Genomic DNA, 18,967 nt, shown 5'->3' on the forward strand with positions numbered 1-18,967 from the left:
ACAATAATCCATATGGAATGGAGGAAAAACTTTAATCCACAAAGAAAAGGGTTAAATCCACCACTTTGGTTCCGTCCTGACGATGAATCTGTGTACCGATTTTCGTGGCTCTATGACAAACTTTACATTGGACATGGTCTCATTGGCATAATGTATTTCCACTTTTCAAGGGGGTGCAGTCGCAACATTTCTTTACTGACATCTACGAAACCTATATGTAAATTCAGTTTTGCACATTTCTGAATTTTGGGCAAACTTTGGTGAGTATTTGTAAATGTTCAAGGAGTCCAATTTGAGCTCAAAGCGCAGGGGAAAAAAATAAAAATAAAGCCGCAAGCGGCATTGAAAGGACCTTGCCATGGGCCTGTCCAGTACATCTATGGTTCAGCAGGTGGCGCTCTAGCTTCAAATTTTAATGTCTTCTGATGAATGGGTGTAGGCCGGTGAGATTGACAACTGATTCAAATTTGAGGCAAATCTTTGTTCGTATGTCTGAACTAAAGACATTTTTGTTTAAGTAAATCTGTAGGGGGCGCTATGCAGCCAAAATTCAATTTCTTCCATTGAATGGGTGTAGGCCTGTGAGATGTACCACTCAGTCAAATTTGAGCCAAATCAGTATTCGTATGTCTGAACTGATGCAATTTTCATAAAGATAAATTTGTAGGGGGCGCTATAGTGTGAATTGTCAATGTCTTCTGACAAATGGGTGTAGGCCTTGGAGATTGGTAACTGATTCAAATTTGAGCAAAATAGGTGATCGTATGTCCAAGCTGAAACAACTTTAGTAAAATGAAATTTGTAGGGGGCACTATGGAGCCAAATCTCAAGTTTTTCTGATTAATGGGTGTAGGTCAGGGAGATAGACGTCTGACTTAAATTTGAGCCAAATCGGTGCTCGTATGTCCGAACTGAAGCAATTTTAACAAAAAAAAAAAAAAAAAAAACTTGTAGGGGGCGCTGTCATGCAAAATTCAAATTTCTTTTGACAAATACTGGGAGACAGATGACTGAGTCAAATTTGAGCCAAAACAGTGTTCGTGAGTCTGAGCTGAAGCAATTTTTGTAATGGGAAATTTTCGAAAAAACGTTGCAAATTTTGCGACCTCATACCAAACAAATGGTGAGACCGATCCCAAAAAGTTGGCTAACTTTTGATGCCCCACTTGTCTAGATACTGTACACTGATTTTCAGCTCATTTGGCAAAACGTCCAAGGAGGAGATAGTTAAAATACGACGTCAGCGAAAACGCTGACTCAACATTTTGGAAATTTCAATCCAATATGGCAGACTAAGGGTTGGTTTAGGGGCATGGCCATAATAATATTTTTTGTTTGTCTCCTCATGATGAATCTGTGTACCGATTTTCGTGGCTCTATGGCAAACTTTATGATGGACGTGTTCCCTTTGGCGTAATGTATTTCCACTTTTCACGGGGGCGCTGTCGCAACATGTCTTTACCAACATCTACGAAACCTATATGTAAATTCAATTTCTTGCCCTTCTGAATTTTGAGCAAAATTTGGTGAGTTTTCGTAAATGTTCAGGGGGTCAAATTTGAGCTCAAAGAGCAGGAGAAGAAAATAAATAAATAAATAAATTTTAAAAAATTATAATAATCTGAGCAAGAACAATATAGCCGTTTCTATGGCAACCACATATTTGGCCTTATTTGAAAGCTCTCGAGCTCCCCCACATGTCTGTGGGGTCAGATGTCACGTGTCGTGCACTTACACACACATGACTGACCCCGACTGGGCGTGTCCCATTGACTCCCATTCATTCTGAGCAGGTGTAAATATGCGATTTGTGCACATGTCATGTACATGTTCTTAAAGGTCTCAGTGCCGTGAATGTGAATATGTGTGAAAGTGGCGACAGTGGCGAAAGGCGACCGCGTCACTGGCGATTTCGTCCCCCCACATGTCTGTGGGGGTCCACTGCAGACTCAATAGGCCCTGCGCCAGCATTTCTTGGCTCGGGCCTAAAAATATATAAACCAGATGAGGGCCGGACTGAGACTCATTTTCAGCCCTTGGAGTTTCATACCTCAGACCGGCCCACTTTAGGTCACGACCAATTATTATTAAAATCATGCAATTCTAACCTTACATGTTCTCTTCATCTGTCTCATTTGTGCCTAGTGGTTCAGGGTTGTGCTGCTGAGCTGCTCCTCTGTCATCAGTAGACTCTGCTCTCCCTTTCACACTTCCTCCAGTTTCTCTAGACTCGCCTGCACCTGGATCACAATAAAAACTAATATCTACAGACATTTTGACTTACTTATCCAATTAAGATATTTACATTGGCAAAATATGCAGACTTATTTAATATTACTTTATGCTATTGCCTTTCAGTTGTGGGCTTTGTGTATTTACTGTTTCACTTTTAATGATAAAAAATAAAATAGGCCAGTACTATCATTTGGGTCTAGAAAGTGGTTTTACTGGAACTAATGCTTGTTCACACAGTCTGTTCCAACAGCTCACCTTTTCCTTCCATCCTGACAGGAACAATCCCCTCATCACTACTGGCTCCTGGCTCTGCTTCTGACACTAAAGCACATTTTAAAAATGGTCATAATTCTCAGCACAAATCTTCTATTTTGCAAAGCCTTGGTGTCAGTTTCATTCATTTAGTGCTGAATCATCTAGTATCTCAGAGCACCTTTCATATTGAACAGGCCTACACCATACTCTTCATTGCAGCCTATTTATTCTAATAATCTTCCCTCTATGAGCAGTCCTACCTGCCCACTCTGGACTTGTGGGCTCATGGCTGGTGTCTGCTGCTGAATCTGCTTTCTGACTCTGAGGAGCTACAAGACAGTTTCCCAGTTATCAGGGCCGTGCAGAGAGCTATAAAGGGGCAGGGGCTCAAACTTCCAAAAGGGCACATGAAAACGAATAACCACCAATTACAAAGTTCACATTTAGCAACAAGCAACATTATTAATCCACAGCAAGTCAAAGATTGACCAAATGGTCCAGATCAATGTCCTCAATACTGGGTGTGTCCTCCCTGAGCCCTAACACAGGCTGTGCACCTTCTGCACATACTCTGGATTCACCTCCTGATCCTATCTTGGGGGATGTTGTCCCACTCTTCCTGAAGGGCCTGGATGAGCATCTGGCGGTTGCCAGGTGCTGGACACCTAGCATACACGGATCTACCAAGAATATCCCACAGATGTTCAATGGGATTGAGATCTTTGACTTGCTGTGGATTAATAATGTTGCTTGTTGCTAAATGGGAACTTTGTTGAACTACCCTTTGTCATATTTTACATTATCCTCTGGATACTCATCCACTGTTTTGTTGTTTGTTGTATTTTGTTTGTTAATTAAATGTTTTTTTAAGAACAAGAAAGAATTTGTTTTCATATTTAATAAAATGGTGTGAAATGGCATCACATAGAATATGTGATAAGTTTCTTCTGATGTTCAGTTTCTATATAAGTGGAAATAAAGATGTAATGTGTAGAGGTTTTTGTGTGTTAATACCCTGCAAAAATCTAAATCTTGCCAGGTGTATTTTTCTTATTTCTAGTCAAAATATCTCATCACACTTAAAATAAGACAAAATCACCTGAAGAGTAACTTTTCAATGAGATATAAGGACTTGGTTTTAGACAATAGATCTAGAAATTCTTATTTCAAGAAATCTTACCAAGATAATTTTCACTTGTTCCATTGGCAGATTTTTTTGCTTAATTCAATATTTTTTTTGCTCAATGCACCAAAAAAATCTGCCAATGGAACAAGTGAAAATTATCTTGGTAAGATTTCTTGAAATAAGATTTTCTAGATCTATTGTCTAAAAAGTTCTTTTATCTCCCTTACAAGTTACTCTGTAGGTGATTCTGTCTTATTTTAAGTGTGATGAGATATTTTGACTAGTAAATGAGAATAATACACTTTGTAAGATTTGGATTTTTGCAGTGTAAGTCCAAGACAAATTCTTAAAAACAGATGTTAAATTATGTATAAAAGCATGACAGTGAATGTTAATAACTAGAAATACCTTCATTTTACATCTGGTTTTACACCTGCTTTTACAGTGAAACATTGAATATTTAGTTTCTTTTCATTCTAGGACAGTGGTTCTTAACCTTGTTGGCGGTACTGAACCCCACCAGTTTCATATGCGCATTCACCGAACCCTTCTTTATTAAAAAATAAAATATGATTTTTTTCAAATTCAAGACAGGTATATGTTTTACTGGTGCACAAAATGAACCGTGCATTAACATCACTGTGTTCAAAGAACAAAACCAATACAGTGCATGAACTCACAACAAATTCCATACCTTTTCACAAAGACATGACCTTTTTAATACTACCACACTGAAATGGTTTTAATTTTTAACCTTATGTATTCCAATAATGAACTTATTGTATTTATGCTATTTATCATTTTTAACATTTTAACACACACCCATCACCTAATTTCCATCAGGCCACAATAATGATGAATATTTACTGCAAATCAGTGTGACTTCTGCAGTTGCCTTTGAGAGACCAGTTCAGAAATGCGTGGCTTCACCTTGGCAAGTGCCACTCTCTTTCTCCATCCGTGACGGTGCGACCGACGCACTGTCAACTGACCAGTGCGGTGACCGAAAATGTAAACAAACGCTACACATGGCTGCCTCCGTGGTTAACAGGAAGTAGCAAAAGTCATAACAACGATGTGGAAAATAATTCATCGTCAGACGAGTGGAAGAGATTATAAACACTTCCGGATGTGTTGTAGTGCTATAAGCAACAACAATACACCGCGTATATTGGATGTCAATCAGAGAAAGAGTCTCCGAAGCCGTTTGTTTACATACACGGACCTAGCCCGACACACACACCCGACTAATGAGTCGAGTGTGTGTCTTGACCTCCGCCGAACCCCTGAGACTGACTCACCGAACCCCTAGGGTTCGATCAAACCCAGGTTAAGAACCACTGTTCTAGGACATATTTATGATGATATTTAGGTTTTCCACAGTTAGGAAATAACCATGTAGAGGAAGTGTTAACCCAAGCCAAACCATTTAACATTACATGATAATAATAAAGTTTATATTGTAGTATTTATAGCTGTATCATTTAATATTGACCAGGTTGATGGGAATATTTGTGGAGGTTTGTGGTTATTTCAAATAAGATTCACTCAAGATGTTTGAGGCGAACACGGATATTACGATAATTGATCCAGCAGTTTCTGAAACAAAACCAGAAATGTCAAAGTGTTGGCACTGATGAAAGAGTCAGGGGATTTTACCTAAGTTTTATGACTCTTGTACACCAAAAGGGCCAGATTTAGGTATTGGATGAGAAGAAGACTTGGATGTGTTTTCTTTTTACGCAATTTTATATCGGTTTAGCAGAATTTAATTACTTCAGCACATTTTAACCCATTAAGACCCAGTGGTACTTTTATGGCAGCTTCTAAATGATTTTTTTCTCTCTTTTTAACGTTTCTCATGTGATTTATCACCATTTATTATAATAAAAACCTCTGTGTTTTGCATTTTTCAGTGTAAATCACTTCCTTTACCCTATATTTAATTTACTGATCATGCAGATGTTCATTAAAGCTCAGAGTAAACTTAAAGGTATTATGCGAAAACAGAGAAAACCGAAGAAAAAGTGACTGTTTCAGCTAGTGAGGACTATTACCATGTGTTAGAATTTTGCGGCTAAAACTCAAGAGTTTATGGAAATAAAACAGAAGCAGATCTGTGTGAGTGCTTCAGCAGGACTCAGACTCAGGTGGGCACCCAGCTGTTAGAGTGTGCTAGTCTGGGAGCTCATTCCATGACGTGACGATGATATTGCTTTGCAATGGGAGAGAGGTGCTTGTGTCCCGAGTAAATGTCCAAGCCCCTAATAATATGTGACAGAGAGGCACAAGCAATAACAATAGGTGCTCGGGCCTGTGGCCCCGAGCCCCTAATAACTAGACTTTCATACATTTCCTGAAGGAAATGTAACCTACGTGCTTGCCTCTTGCCAGATCGGTGGACTTGTGCAATGTAGTGTATCTGTGTGTCAGTGTTTGTGGACTGATGTCACCACAGACTTTCTGTAGACCTGTATTCAGATGAGAAGCCCCTCCCACAGTCTATGTCAGTCCTGTTAAAGCAGTGTTTAAATGGGCTCCTTTAATTGAATAGTTCCATGTGTTTGTGTATGTGATCCCAGGTGAGCTCATTCATTTCATAGAATTTATGGGAAGTTTTTCAGCTTAATTGTATTTATATGTGTTTATATTTATTCTTATTGCATTCATTATTTATTATTTAGATTTATTTTTAATTGTACTGTATTTGTATTAGTGTATCTTTTTTTGTGGAGCCTTAATTATCTTAATTGTCTGCAGCCGTGAAACATAGACCACATGTGCCGTTACCATGACAACGAGCAGCGCACTGCACTGAGACACAGACACAAGCATGCTCATCTATGACTGAAACACTGAAACAGCTCCCGAACAGCTGCTTATTATGGGAAAACCATAAATGATAGGTGAAAACTAACATAATCGTGAACAGCAGACAGACCTGGCAAACACAAAGATGTGTTTTTTTTTGTCCATACTGTGAGAAATTACCGAGTTATGACAGTGTAAAAACAGTCAACTCACCAGGAGCACAGCAAACTGTGTAACACTGATTTGTACTGCTTTGAATAGGAGCTGAGAAGGGATATGCCCTGAAAGTACCGCTTGCCATTTCACTTTAGAAAGAGCTAGGTCTTCAAACATGGGTTCATATGAAGCCCAGGAACCGTGGCTACATTTTTGGAAAAGATTATTCGCCTGCGATGTATCATTGCCAGGAGGGCGAGTTATTCAGAGAATTTTTAGTTGAATTTTCGCTGCTCTTACACTCTAGCTTTATGACATCACACACTCTGAGGAAATTTTGACAAGTTTTACTCAACCCAGGGGTTTTTGAAGACTCACCTACTGAAAACCATAAACCCCATCCTCATGCGAAGCGGAGCTATGCGGAGAAGACAAAAATGCCTGCGTTTTAAAGTTTAAATGAAGTCTGTAGGTCAAAGTATGGCGAAGTAGTAGTGTCTGGAAAAAAGTGGACTTTTCTGGCTGATTTTTTCCTCTTCCAATTCATTTCTATCGGACTTTTTTGCATGTTTTTCACAAATAACTGCGAAAAATTCGTGAATCTCTGCAAAAAGTACATAGCGCGCTGTTCCCAATGAAACCATACAATTTGATGTATAATTTACAGGGGTGTTCATAACGCCCTAGGCCCTATTAATCTGCGAAATTTTGTCCGGAAGATGCTCGTGTCAATGCCTGAGCCCCTAACTAGAGTGAGAAAGGAGTGAAAAATTAACCTAAAAATTCTCTGAATAACTTGCCCTCCTGGCCAAACAATACATTGCAGGTGAATGATCTTTTCCAAAAATGTAGTCACGGTTCCTGGGATTCATATGAACCTATGTTTGAAGACCTAGCTCTTTCTAAAGTGAAATGACAGGCAGTTATTTAGGAGCAAATCCCTCCTCGGCTCCTATTCAAATCAGTACAAATTGCTGCTAAACTGATCGTCTTTCTCCTGGTCAGTTGACTGTTTTTACACTGCCCTAACTCAGTCATTTCTCACAGTACGGGCAAAAAAACCTACATCTGTGTGTTCCCCAGGTCTTTCTGACACTCATGGGCATTTCGGTTTTCAGCTATCTTTTATGGTTTTCCCGTAATTAGCAGTTGTTCGGGACCTGTTCTGGCGCATTTCAGAGGCTGAAATCTGCTTTTGTCTCTGTGTCTCAGAGGTGCACTGGTCATCTCCATGGTAACGGCAGCACTGCTCTGTGTCAGGTGCCAGGTGTCGGGCTACAGCTGATTAAGGCTCCACAGACCACAGACGAACAACTGACAGGAAAACCACCACAGAGGCAATTCACATTCACCACAGACACACATACAGCACACAGGTTTAGGATACATTAACCGCTCACAAAAAAAAAAAAAATACAGTTAAATAAAATTAAAAATAAATAAATCGAAATACTGAATACAATAGAAATAATTATGAAGGTGAAAAGTTTCCCATAAATTCTCTATATGAAATGAATGAGCTCACCTGGGATCACATACACAGGCACATGGAACTATTCAATTAAAGGAGCCTATTTAAACACTGCTTTAACAGGACCGACACAGCCAGGTGTGTCCAATAAACCTAATCAATCTGACATGTTTCCCCTCTCATAGCAACCCTATAGAGTCCATAGCAACGCTATGTGTGAGAGTACTGCTACAACTGCAACTACTACTACTACTTCTACTACTACTGCTACAACTTCTACTACTACTAGTACTACTACTATTACTACTGCTTCTTCTGCTCCTATTACTGATAGAATAAACTGATTCAAACTGATTCTCTCTCATTCACACACAGACACAGCTCATCAATTCTGAGCTGCAGACAGAGTATAGAACACAGACAGCTGAAGCTCAGGTGTCAGGTGATCAGCATCAGCTAATGGTGACGTCCATCAGACGCCAAACTTTGACACACAGATTGTCCATATAAAGTGAATGGGAGTTCAGAACACATAATTCCCTTCCGACCGTGAAGTCTTTGGCAACATCGAACTGACATGCCCCCCCGACCCCCGAGCCCCTCTCACAATTTCTGCGTGTGGAAATTGTCTAGATAATAATATTGCCTGTAATGTGTTGCCTTATTTTTATTGAGTAGATATGGGGTATCTTTTTTTACAGTGTACGCTTGATTGGTGAAACACAGTCATGTGAGTTTTTGGCTGAAGTCTTTCTAACAAAACAAAATAAATGGTTTGTGCATTAACAAATGACCAAAAATAAAAGTAACGAACGGAATGTATGCCATTGTAATGGAGTGGAAGTTGTATTTCTTCTTCATAAATATACTTGAGTGAAAGTAAAAAGTAGGTTGTGTTAAAAGTACTCTTAAAAGTAAAATTTATGTAAAAAGTTACTACCCACCTCTACTTCACTAAATGAATGAAAACATGTTTAAACTACACTAGAATGCAGATTATACATGGTACTCATATCTGTATCATGTATTAACTCATTCATTTAAATATTCAAGTTTCCGCTGGAGTGGGTGACAACTCTCCAGCTGCAGTCGCTGGGTGCCCTGGACCTCTAGGCAGCCACACCCCTTGGCGCTCCTGCCCGGTGGTGGGTTCTGGGAAACGGGGGTACCTACTGCCTACTGGCTTGTCTTCTGGAAAGAAATTACTTCATCCTAGTCATACTATCCCCCAACCCCTCCCCACCCCCTGCATACAAGCACATAGGGTCTTGGGGAGTGTGCACGTTCTGGGGGGTATGATGGGGGGATCGTTGAAATGGCCCCCTTCTGTGGTACCCTATGAGGGCTAACTCCTCAATTTTAATTACACCCCACTCACAATACACAGGAAAACTGAGACCACACACCCACTTTTTGGGGGCGGGCTGTGTGGCACCTGGTGGGCGGCGCCGTTCGGGTAGGTGAGGCTGTCTGTGCGACATTGCCTCCAGTGGTGTGCAGCCTCTACTCCTAAAATTTTAACTGCCTGCATACACACCTCATAACATTGATAGGTGGGGGGGGGGGTCTTCCCACACCCCTGTTTCCTGGACACCACCCGGGGCGGGAGGACCCGGGGGAAGGAGGGTTGGTCCATTGGTTTGGGGTCTTGGTCGGCTGCATTGCTTGGGGCGGGGGGGGCTGCCAGCCCCGGGGCTGTCTTATTTGTGTGAGCATAGGGATTGTGATTGTGGGTGGGGGTGGAGGCCTGTGCTGGCTGTCCCCTTGCCCGCTGCAGGACATGGTGGGGCCGGGAAAGGTGTGTGTGTGTATATGTGTGCATGTGGGGCTGTGGCAGTTGCTAGTGGGGTGGTGGGCCGTGGTGGGTTTCCTGGTGGCTGGTGTCATTGTTTTGGGTTCTGGTTGGCGCTGGGGCTGGGTTCTACCACCGCACTTTCGGAGGCCCACGGTGGTGGTGTCCGGTTCCTCGGGGGGGTGGCGGTGCTCCGGGTGCGTGCATTTGGTTTGCAGTGTTTGGGTTCTGGGGGAGTGGCAGGGGGCGCCCCCATGGGTGGTGTTCTGGGGGCCTTTTCTTCTCTTGCTGGGGGGTCAGGGTTGGGAGTTTTAAGTGGGTATGTGTGCATATGTAGGTGTGTGTGTGTAAGCATACATATGGAGGTGTAGGTGATGTGTGTGTCTGGGTGACTAAGTGTGTGTGCATGGGCTAATAGGAACGTGTCTGTGTGTGAGGGACTGGAGGGGGTTTGGGCTTAAGGGTGGGAGGGTGGGCCTCCAGGTCCCTGGGGCGCTTGGCCAGGGCATCATGATGTGCACCTGTCCACGGTGGGTGGCTTTCTCGGGTGGCCTGGTTTCTCGATGTGCTGTGTGGGGGCCCTGCCCAGGGGGGCGGGTGGCTCCTGGGGTTTGGGGCCTGTGCCTCACTCATCCCTGGGTGGCCAGTGCCCGGCGGGGGTTCATGACTGATGCCCCTGGCCCCCTGGGGCCTGTGCTCGGCTGCTGTGGGGCCTCTGGCAGGGGGCCTCCCTCGGCCATCTTTGGGGCGGGCGCACCATCACCTCTCGGGGGAGTGGGCTGGGTCCCCTTCTCTATGTTGTCTGCTGGTTGGCCGGGCCTTGGGATCCTCTTTGTTGGCCCCAAGTCCTTGTAGGGATTGCAGTTGCATGGATGTGTTCATTATTGGGTGCCCCTCAGTCTCTATGTCTTGTCATCTTTGCTCTGCACTGGTGCAGGAGATTGGTGTGGACAGCTGACATGCTGTGGATCTGTTGTTGGTGCTGTTTTTGTGCTGTCATTTGTGGTATTCTATTCATGTTTTCTTCTCTTGTATTTCTCATTGGGTGGGTCTTATTTATCTAATTTATTTTAGTGAAATTTCCTTTTTCCTTCCCTCTGCCCATTTTGGTTATCACCATGGTTGTTGTTATTGGTATTGTTGGTCTTCCCCTGTGGAGGTCTTTGCCACTTTCTTCTCCCCTTTTCTCCCCCCTCCACTATCTCCTACTCTCCTCCCCCTTTTAGAACGCATCTCACTGGAAAACCTAAATCAAACCACCTCTATGCAACACCCAGCAGCAGAGCCCCTCTCTCTTTGGTCCCCTCTCTCCACACACACACACACACACACACACACACACACACACACCAATGTATAATGATGAATATGTAATCAGTATCTATTTTTGTCTTGTCTGGCTTGTCCCACTGTCTTGTCCTGTCCCTGTACACTGTCATTTCTGTGAGTCCTACCTCTACGTAAATGTATATGTAACATCTGAATATGAAGTTGGAGATTGTTGCTTAAACACAAGCTTTAATTAAAAATAAAGTTTTCCTGAAAAGGGGAGGTGGGGGGGGGTGGCAGTGGTGGGTTTAAGAAAAAAAATGAATAAATGAAAAATAAATAAATAAATAAATATTAATGTTTTGTAAAATTATTTTAGGTGATTCCTATCATTTTCTTCTTCATGTGAGACAGGTGGGGTGGCGCCCTACCGCCCTCTATTGACGAGCTGCCACTGCTTGTGACTGACTTTATTGTGCAGCTCTAGATCTAATACACCTTCATTTAAACACAAGTTCATTTAAATTCAAGTACAACATGAATTAATAAAACTCAGTCAGGACCAAAAGAACAGAAAGACCTGAATGCAGATTCTAACTTTATCTGACCTGAGAGTCTCCAGTTTACAGTCTGGACTCCGTAGTCCATCTGACAGGATCTTCAGTCCTGAATCCTCCAGGTCCTTGATACTGAGGTCTAGATGTCTTAGACTAGAGGACTGGGATCTGAGAACTGAGGACAGACCTTCAAAGCCTCTTTCTGATAGGTCATAGACAGGCAATCTGCAGAAACAGAACAGATTGGTTTGTTTTATTAAAAACAGCAGCAGAATAAACTGATCTTCACTAAACTCCACTTCATTTCAGTTCCAACAGTTCTAGAGATAATCACTAGTTTTGGTCAAATATCAGGTTATAAAATTATGGTTTAACAAGGAATGAATAAAGTTAGAAAAATGTCCTAAACCAGACTCTAAATTCAATGAACTCCACTCTGTCTGGACTCACACAGCTTTGTTGGAGGCTTTGACGACTGGCAGCAAATTCAAAAGAGCCACCTCTGTAGGAAAGTATTTGTTCAGGTCAAACTCATCTAGATCTTTATCTGATGACAGTAACATGAAGACCAGAGCTGACCACTGAGCAGGAGATGGAACATCTGTGTAGAGACTTCCATCTTTCAGGTACTGTTGGATCTGATCCACCAGAGATCCATCCTCCAGTTCATTCAGACAGTGGAACAGGTTGATGCTTTTCTCTACAGACAGTTTATCATTGATCTTCTTCTTGATGTACTCAACTGTCTTTTGATTGGTCTCTGAGCTACTTCCTGTCTGTTTCATCAGACCTTGTAAGAGTCTGTGATTGGTTGGCAGTGACAGACCCAGGAGGAAGCGGAGGAACAGGTCCAGGTGTCCATTTGGACTCTGTAAGGCCTGGTCCACAGCGGTCTGGTAGAACTGTGTCTGTGCAGATCCAGACCTCTGGGATGTGGTTTGTTCTTCCGACAGCAGATTGACTCCAGTGTTGATGAAGGTCTGATGGACATGAAGAGCAGCCACAAACTCCTGGACACTCAGATGGATGAAGCAGAACACCTCATCCTGATACAGTCCTCTTTCCTCTTTGAAGACCTCTGTGAACACTCCTGAGTACACTGAGGCTAATCTGATATCGATGTCACACCCTGTCAGGTCTGATTCATAGAAGATCAGGTTTCCTTTCTTCAGCTGCTCAAAGGCCAGTTTTCCCAGAGACTCAATCATCTTCCTGGTCTCTGTACTCCAGCAGGGATCTGTCTCAGATCTTCCATCATACTTGACATTATTCAGTTTGGCCTGAACCACCAGGAAGCGGATGTACATCTCAGTCAGGGTCTTGGGCAGTTGTCTTCTCTCTGTGGTCTTCAACACATCCTCCAGAACTCTAGCAGTGATCCAGCAGAAGACTGGGATGTGACACATGATGTGGACGCTTCGTGACGTCTTGATGTGGGAGATGATTGTGTTGGTCTGTTCTTCATCTGTGAACCTCTTCCTGAAGTACTCCTCCTTCTGTGGGTCAGTGAACCCTCTGACTTCTGTCACCATGCCACGACTTTCAGTAGGGATCTGATTGGCTGCTGCAGGTCGTGTGGTTATCCAGAGGCGAGCAGATGGAAGCAGGTTCCCCCTGATGAGGTTCATCAGCAGCACATCCACTGAGGTGGACTCTGTAACATCAGTCAGGATCTGAGTGTTGTTGAAGTCCAGAGGAGGTCGACACTCATCCAGACCGTCTAAGATGAACACCACCCGGAGGTCTTCAAAGATCCAGATTCCTGCTTCTTTGGTTTCAGTGAAGAAGTGATGAACCAGTTCCACCAAGCTGAACTTCTTCTGTTTCAGCACATTCAGCTCTCTGAAGGTGAATGGAAATATGAAGTGGATGTCCTGGTTGGCTTTGTCTTCAGCCCAGTCCAGACTGAACTTCTGTGTTAAGACTGTTTTCCCGATGCCGGCCACGCCCTTTGTCAGCACTGTTCTGATTGGTTCATCTGTGTCAGGTGGTGTTTTAAAGATGTCTTCACATGTGATGGTTGTTGGTGGTCTGTGTGGGTTCCTGGATGCTGTTTCAATCTGTGTGACCTCATGGTCCTGGTTGACCTCTGTAGCCCCTCCCTCTGTGATGTAGAGCTCTGTGTAGATCTGGTTCAGGAGGGTTTTGGGGTGTCCTACTTTTGCGATGCCCTCAAACACACGCACAAACTTCTGCTTCAGCTTAAGCTTCAGTTTTCGCCGACACTGGTCAATGCTCTCTGAAAACAAAGAAGACAATTAAGAGGATGTTCCAAACACAAATGGAAGGGGAATGTTTCCCATTTCTTCTAGAATCATATTATTATGTTACAGATTCTGTGTGTATTCAGGTACAGTCATTCATTTCCTCTCATTAGATGAGTTTATCGTTAATGTGTCTTCTCTCATATCCATGACATTCAGCTGGAGGACAGTACAGCTGAACTGTTCAAATATGCTCATCATGTGTATTTGTACATGAAGAACCCTTCACTGTCTTCATAAACGATTATTCAAACAAACTAAATCCACGTTACTAGCAACAGTTTGTCTTCTCTGTAGTTTTGTAGCATCATTGATCTTTAATCCTGAATATCATCTTTGTTCCCTTTAGAATGTCCTTTAAACCCTTTTATCTACAACAAACACAGCTCTAAAAATATTCAGAGTTGTGTAAGGAGTAGTTTCATCAGTTTAATCCAAATGACTTTAGTCACTGTTTTTCCTCTATTTCAAACTCTACACATGGACATCATCCATCAGGTTCGTTCATGTCCATTTAGTGAAATACCACTAGGTAGTTCAATGATAAAGTCATCTTTATTTAACAGGAATGACTCAGTTATTCTCACATGTCCGTATTTGAACACTACAGTGTTACGACTGAGACCAAACATGTGTTTAGGTCCCAGTTTCGTAGAAGGAAACTGTTCTGGAGCTGAAAATGACGACTGGAAAAACTGTCAAATACCACAGTGAAAGAATAACAGCTGATCTACTGGAAGTTTCCAGGGACTGAATGAGGACCTGCTTGGACTAGAAGACTGTGGTGGAAAGTGTCAGCCTTCCACTTGGTGTGTTCACCTGTGTGTGTTTTCAGAGTCTCTTCTTTCTTTGACTGTAGTTGAACCTTTCAAACAGACTGACAGCTGCTTCACTTTGATTTTAGATCCACAGGAAAAGGTCAGTCTGTCAGGAACAGTTACCTTTAAAATATCAAATCTAAGGAAGGGTTTGACAGACTTCAGTCAAATCTAGACCAAACGTTCACTTGGACTTAAGGATGAAGTAACTGCATCGAGATGGACAAAGGTCAAAGGTCACTGAGACCTCACAAATCACATTAGTGGGAATGACTGTGAGTGACTGAGAAAACTACATGAGTGGATTCTGATAGAACAGCTGCTTATGTTTTAGTTTATATTATTTGCCCATTTACTCCATTAACAATAATAATAATAATAATAATAGAAAATAAAGAGCTTAATGTTTGTGTAATACAGTTCTGCTTCATCCTCAGTTTGAATTTACTGTTGTTTTTTTTTAGTTTGACTAAACTCTGTGTTGAGTTAATCTTAGATGAATGACTTATAAAAACCCAGATGACGACTGCCTTCAAAGATTTAACTGATCTGTAAACTGATGCTCTGAGGGGTTTGAATGTTACCAGGACAGAATATGAATATTCATAGAATTCTACTGGGTCTGAACAGATGTAAACAACATTACCACCGTCCTTATGTTTAATGTGTCACAGACGAATGAAATATGGAACCTCTTACTTTACTAATTACTTATTAATGACTGACCTTTAGATACTGGGATGCCTTTTGAAAGTTTCTTCACCAGATCAGTCCTGTCCATCTTCTCCAGAACCCTTACAGTGACTCTCTGAGTATTTGTGTAGTAGACCTGGACCATCAGATCCACCGTGTCCATCCGGTCTGCGTTCTCCAGTTTATACACTGGGATGGGTAGTTCTTCAATGGTCAAGAACCACTTGAATGTTTTAAAATCACCATCGACCAAACTGCCCAGAATTTTCAACAGACTTTCTTTAAGTGCCGCCATCTGTGTTTCCTGTAAAGATCCAAAAGAACATCTTCAACTTAAACAACCAGGTCTGTATCTGATGTGATCATTAACCTGTTCATCAACGTGATCCTCAGGTTTGATGAACCTTCTGTCCAAATGTTTGACAGATTACATAAACATCATTCATTTTATATCAAAGACAAAAACATCCTGAAGAGTTCCACATGAATAAGCTGTACTGCATCAGCACTGGACATTATTGATTGGACAGAACAGATGGACCAGTAGATGTTGAACCAGTACACACCTCAAATGTGGAGTACAGCTGAGTCTGAACCTGTAGACCAGTGGGAACCTCTGAGCTCTGCTGCTCCACTCTGTGGACCAATCATCAACAATGAGCTCACATTATGTCTGTCCACACTGACTCCATCATGAGTCACATGACCCCCTGTAATGGGAAAGGTGTCCTGGTCCTGCTGATCCCACTGAGAATCAACATGTGAGTCTGTTTGGAGCTTCACACTCACTGAGTTTAGTTGATCTCATCCACATTTGGATGAAACCAACAGCTCTGTCCTAACAATGTGTCTCCTCACCATCTGCACTCACAACATATGATACAAAGGTGTTCAATGGACCAGGAATCAACCCTGGACTCTGATCCAGTTTCATCCAGGACCAGGTCCTACTACAACAACAGGTTTTCATTGATCAGGTTAAGTGTGATTCTCCTGCCAGTGTCTGAACCAGAGACTGAAGAAAAAGACCATGTGACACAGATGATACAACAGGACTAACTTTAGGTCAGACCTAGAACGCCAAGTTAGGACTGACTGAGCTGAAAACCCTGTTGGTGGATCTGGACCAGATTTGAGGTTCACTTACTGAGTCTCTGAAACACCCATGGAGTCATCACTGTTCATGGACACACAGCTAGGTCCAGGTCCAAGTCCAGGTCCAGGTCCGGGTCCAGGTCCAGGTCTGTGAATAGTGGTTAGTGGTTTTAGATCTGAGCTCTGACATGGAGAACAGTGGTGGACAGATCCAGATGGTTGTCTCACCTCTGAGCTTTGGGGGGTCTGTCGGGTCCAGGTCCGGGTCCAGGTCCAGGTCCTGGGGGGTTCCTTTTGGGAATCTTTGAGGGAGGGGCTCCCTCCTCTCTGTCCTCACACTGATCCATTCTCCTGAATCCACATCAGTCACACAACAAACTGAAAACAGCAGAGTTTGAGATGCGGTTATATGATGGAGAAGAGTCAGATGTGGACCAGCGGTTCAGAGATAAACCAGACTCAGGGTTTTGGACCAAGACCTGCGTCCCTCATCTCATATGGTGTGTGTTGAATGTAGATGGGACTTGATGAAGGTGTTTGTGGGTGCTGTTTGTGGTGTGAGTGTGAGTTGAAGCGTAATGGCAGATCTGAGTGTGTGTTGGTTCTGCTGTAGTTCTACTGTCAGACCACTAGATGGCCTCCTGGAGCTGATGATGGGACCTGAAGGGAAGGACAAGCACAGCTGATTCTCAAAGTCTAGGAAGAAAATACGGTGGCGATGATGACCAATGACCATGTGATGATGGTTTCTAAGATTTCCATTAAAACCTGAAGGACTAAACCAGTCCAGAACAGAGGTCACATGACCAGAGGAGGCAGTTGAATCACCTATAAATCAGAACCAGCAGGTTTTGATTCTGAACTGTGTTCATTGCTTCTGTTCTCCAGTGGAAACCTGGACAGAGCCTTTAATGACACTAGTGTTCTGTAGGTTTCAGTGTCTGGACTCAAACCTGAACATGTGGTTTATTTGGACGTAACAGCTGATTGGTTTAGATTTGACCACTGAGGGTGACATCAGAGGTCAAAGGTCAGTGTGTTTGATCATCCAATTGGAGTTCTCATATCTGTGAAATAACCAGTGTTGGGAGTAAAGTGTTACAAAAGTAATCCATTACAGTAATAGATTTTTTTGCTGTAATGCAGTAGTGTAAGGCATTACTGATCCATTTTCAGTCATATTTGACTTGGTACATGTTCAGTAGCGCTTTTGTTACAACACACTTTTCACCCATAATTTAATCACTCAAATTAAAAAAAAAACAAAAAAACAAACAAACAGCCAGACCATGAGACCTTTAGTAACCAAACATGTGTCAGTAAAGGTCTATTTCCTGTTGGTGTTCAGCCAATGGGTGAAGATGTCAGAAGACAGTCCATTGGTCACATGGACGTATGCTCCTTACGAACCCTAACCCTGGTTTACAGAAGCTAGTTAGCATGACCCCTGAGATCAGCAGTGACAAGGTAAGCTAACGTTTCTATGACCAGTTAGAATTCTGTATCAATTATGGATTTATCTACCGGGGCCCTTGGCCCCGCCCCTTGTTTGAACACATAAAGCATAGGTAAAAAAAATGCAAGTGTTCCTGCTGGGATTGTAGACCATAGCGTTACCTACTGGGCTATCTGCCCACATGTACTTATTTGACTTGGGGGGGCTGGGTTCTACTACACGTGCACCATTTATGATGAGAGTCTGTACGGAACTCCAAAGTAATCCAGGAGTCATGTAATGCATTACAGTTCTGAGACAGTAATAGTATAAGGGAAGGAATGACTTTGAAGTAACTGTAACTGTAATGGATTACAGTTTGGAAGGAACTGACCCAACATTGGAAATAACAGTTTAGAGGAACAGGAACCCAGCACCAGGACACAGTCTGTAAAATACCAGAGTTCCCTCAGTCTGCAGGAGGAATGGACCTGTGACAAGGGTCCAGAAAGGGTTCAACATGTCTGAGAGGAACAGGAAGTTACATTTGAGTCTTGAGTGATTTAACCAAAACAAATACTTTCAATACAAAAAAACCTTTTCAATCAAAGAAAAAAGTGATTGAATGCAAAAAAAAAAAATAATAATAAAATTTGAAATCTAAAAAATGGCATTTGAACACTTTTTTTTCTTTGATTGAAGTGAATATTTTTGGATTGAAAATATTTTTTTTTGAATGGACTCATCTTTTTTGTATTTGGGCCATATTATGGGTTGGATATTTGTGTCTGTTATTCAATCCCTGAAAAATGTCACTTCAATCAAAAAAAAAATATGTTCAATAAAAAATTTTTGAATGCAAAAAAAACAAATTTGAGACCCAAAAAATTGTTTTTGAACTTGTTTTTTCTTTGACTGAAATGAAACAAGTTTTGAAGTTTTTTGTTTGTTTTTTTTCTATTAATTGAAACATTTTGACACAAACATCCT

General features: G+C 42.2%; 3 protein-coding genes and 1 pseudogene across 3 annotated transcripts in view; 1 reads left to right on the forward strand and 3 right to left on the reverse strand.

The window, feature by feature from the left end:
• The window catches only part of LOC115435241 (NLR family CARD domain-containing protein 3-like), a 39,617-nt gene extending 26,698 nt beyond the window's left edge, over nucleotides 1-12,919 (reverse strand). Inside the window, exons 1-2 of the mRNA XM_030157521.1 lie at nucleotides 12,123-12,919; nucleotides 11,724-11,897 (exon numbers count right to left, since the gene is read on the reverse strand). Coding sequence (XP_030013381.1) covers nucleotides 11,724-11,897; nucleotides 12,123-12,880 — 932 coding nt within the window. The 5' untranslated portion in view covers nucleotides 12,881-12,919. The remainder of the gene's footprint in view (nucleotides 1-11,723; nucleotides 11,898-12,122) is intronic.
• Nucleotides 1-18,967, reverse strand: part of LOC115436275 (zinc finger protein 664-like) — a 1,196,486-nt pseudogene that overhangs the window by 879,498 nt on the left and 298,021 nt on the right.
• LOC115436332 (zinc finger protein 850-like) overlaps nucleotides 1-18,967 on the forward strand; it is a 308,536-nt gene that overhangs the window by 189,212 nt on the left and 100,357 nt on the right. The gene's annotated exons all lie outside the window — the stretch shown is intronic.
• LOC115436318 (zinc finger protein 239-like) overlaps nucleotides 1-18,967 on the reverse strand; it is a 161,233-nt gene that overhangs the window by 105,801 nt on the left and 36,465 nt on the right. The window lies entirely within an intron of this gene.

Source organism: Sphaeramia orbicularis, chromosome 16, assembly GCF_902148855.1.
Source record: "Sphaeramia orbicularis chromosome 16, fSphaOr1.1, whole genome shotgun sequence".
NCBI classification, from domain to species: Eukaryota; Metazoa; Chordata; class Actinopteri; order Kurtiformes; family Apogonidae; genus Sphaeramia; species Sphaeramia orbicularis.